We start from the raw sequence: 1,384 nt of genomic DNA on the forward strand, positions 1-1,384 counted from the left end.
CTAACTGCTCCTCTTTTAGCAATATTCCTCGTGCTCTTTCCCTGCCGTAAGCAAAATCACACCCACTTCTATTAAGTCAATTTCAATATTTGCATTGTTTTGTCTCTATTTAGGATGTCAATTTAATGCCAGCATATACCATTATAATATTCGTATATACACGCTCGCACTGCTCTCCTGTCATTATCATTATTATTACTATTATCATTATTATTACTATTATTATCATTACTGCTCTTATTATAACATTCGTATATACACACTTACAACACCACTTTCCAAAAATAATCATTATCATCTTTTTTCTTTACAGTTATATTATTACAATTAGTCGATCCTAGTAAACATAAAATAAACGGAAGAAGTCATAATATAATAGCATTTATTTTTTATATCTTATCACTCTTATATTTTATACCTATATGCTATCATTGAGCACATCGTCAAAATTTTTATATTTTCATAATTCTCGAGTTTTTCAAAATTTGCACATTTCATCAAAAAGTGTTAAAATAAATCAAATGTTAGTAAGATTTACAAAATTTCCTCAATACATCGTATTTCATTTAATTTTATAAAATTGAGCTAAAATCCTTGAAAAACTAAAATACTACCAAACTCAAAATAGCAGCAGCCATCAGAGCTAATTTCTTATTTACAAGGAAACTTGAATCCTTACATGTGTCGCCTTTACACTTACAATCCGGAGATTTGTAGTTTTCCTTTGTCTTACCTTTGCATTTATCTGTTGTTGTTTCAGCCGCTCCTGTTTGAGTTCGTGTCAAAGAACCTCCTCTTTTTGAGGTTTTTGTTTCATTAAATTTGCACTTTTTGTTACCCTCAGCTGCGCTTTCATTATAACTGCACTAAGGCTTGTTGTTGCATTCAGTTGCATCCGTGATCTTATTGCAAATATCCTCTGTTGTTTTCTTGTCTGTGCTCTCGCAAACTTTTTCAGCCTGCGCTTTGGCGACAAGTTTTTGGTTTTGGTCCAGTGCTGCTCTTTCGCCTTCTTCAATTTGGGTTGAAGTCAGTTTCATGACTTCTGTTTGCTTTGCTTGCGAGCTCTCTTGTATCGGTACCTTGTATTTATCCAGGCTTTTGATGAAGGGTACATTCTCGTGTTTGCCGTCGAAGCCGAATATCCTTTCTACATCTTTGCGAGCCGGTGTATAGGTTATGTCCTTTATCCCGTTAGTTGCTATCTTTACTGCAGTTAGCATTGTCTCGTCTGCCGGCTCTGCAATTAGTAACGCTGTCAGGTCTTGTGTGGTTGTTACAGGTTTGTATTCGTCGGTTTTGATTTTGGTTTTAATTGTAGCGGCCGCCGACCTTGCTGCCTCGTGCGCTTATAGGCCGGCCTTCGCTGTTGCTAGTGCCGGTT

At 35.9% G+C, this 1,384-nt stretch overlaps 1 protein-coding gene across 1 annotated transcript; it reads right to left on the reverse strand.

Moving 5' to 3' along the window:
• Nucleotides 1-866: 866 nt before the first annotated feature.
• On the reverse strand, nt 867-1,223 carry TEOVI_000806100 (uncharacterized protein; the record flags this gene model as incomplete). Its single annotated transcript, XM_067221432.1, has 1 exon — nt 867-1,223. The coding sequence occupies one exon, from the start codon at nt 1,221-1,223 to the stop codon at nt 867-869; it is 357 nt and encodes a 118-aa protein (XP_067077533.1).
• Nucleotides 1,224-1,384: the final 161 nt, after the last annotated feature.

The sequence above is a fragment of the Trypanosoma equiperdum genome, assembly GCF_001457755.1.
Source record: "Trypanosoma equiperdum strain OVI genome assembly, contig: ctg_1449, whole genome shotgun sequence".
Classification (NCBI taxonomy): domain Eukaryota; phylum Euglenozoa; class Kinetoplastea; order Trypanosomatida; family Trypanosomatidae; genus Trypanosoma; species Trypanosoma equiperdum.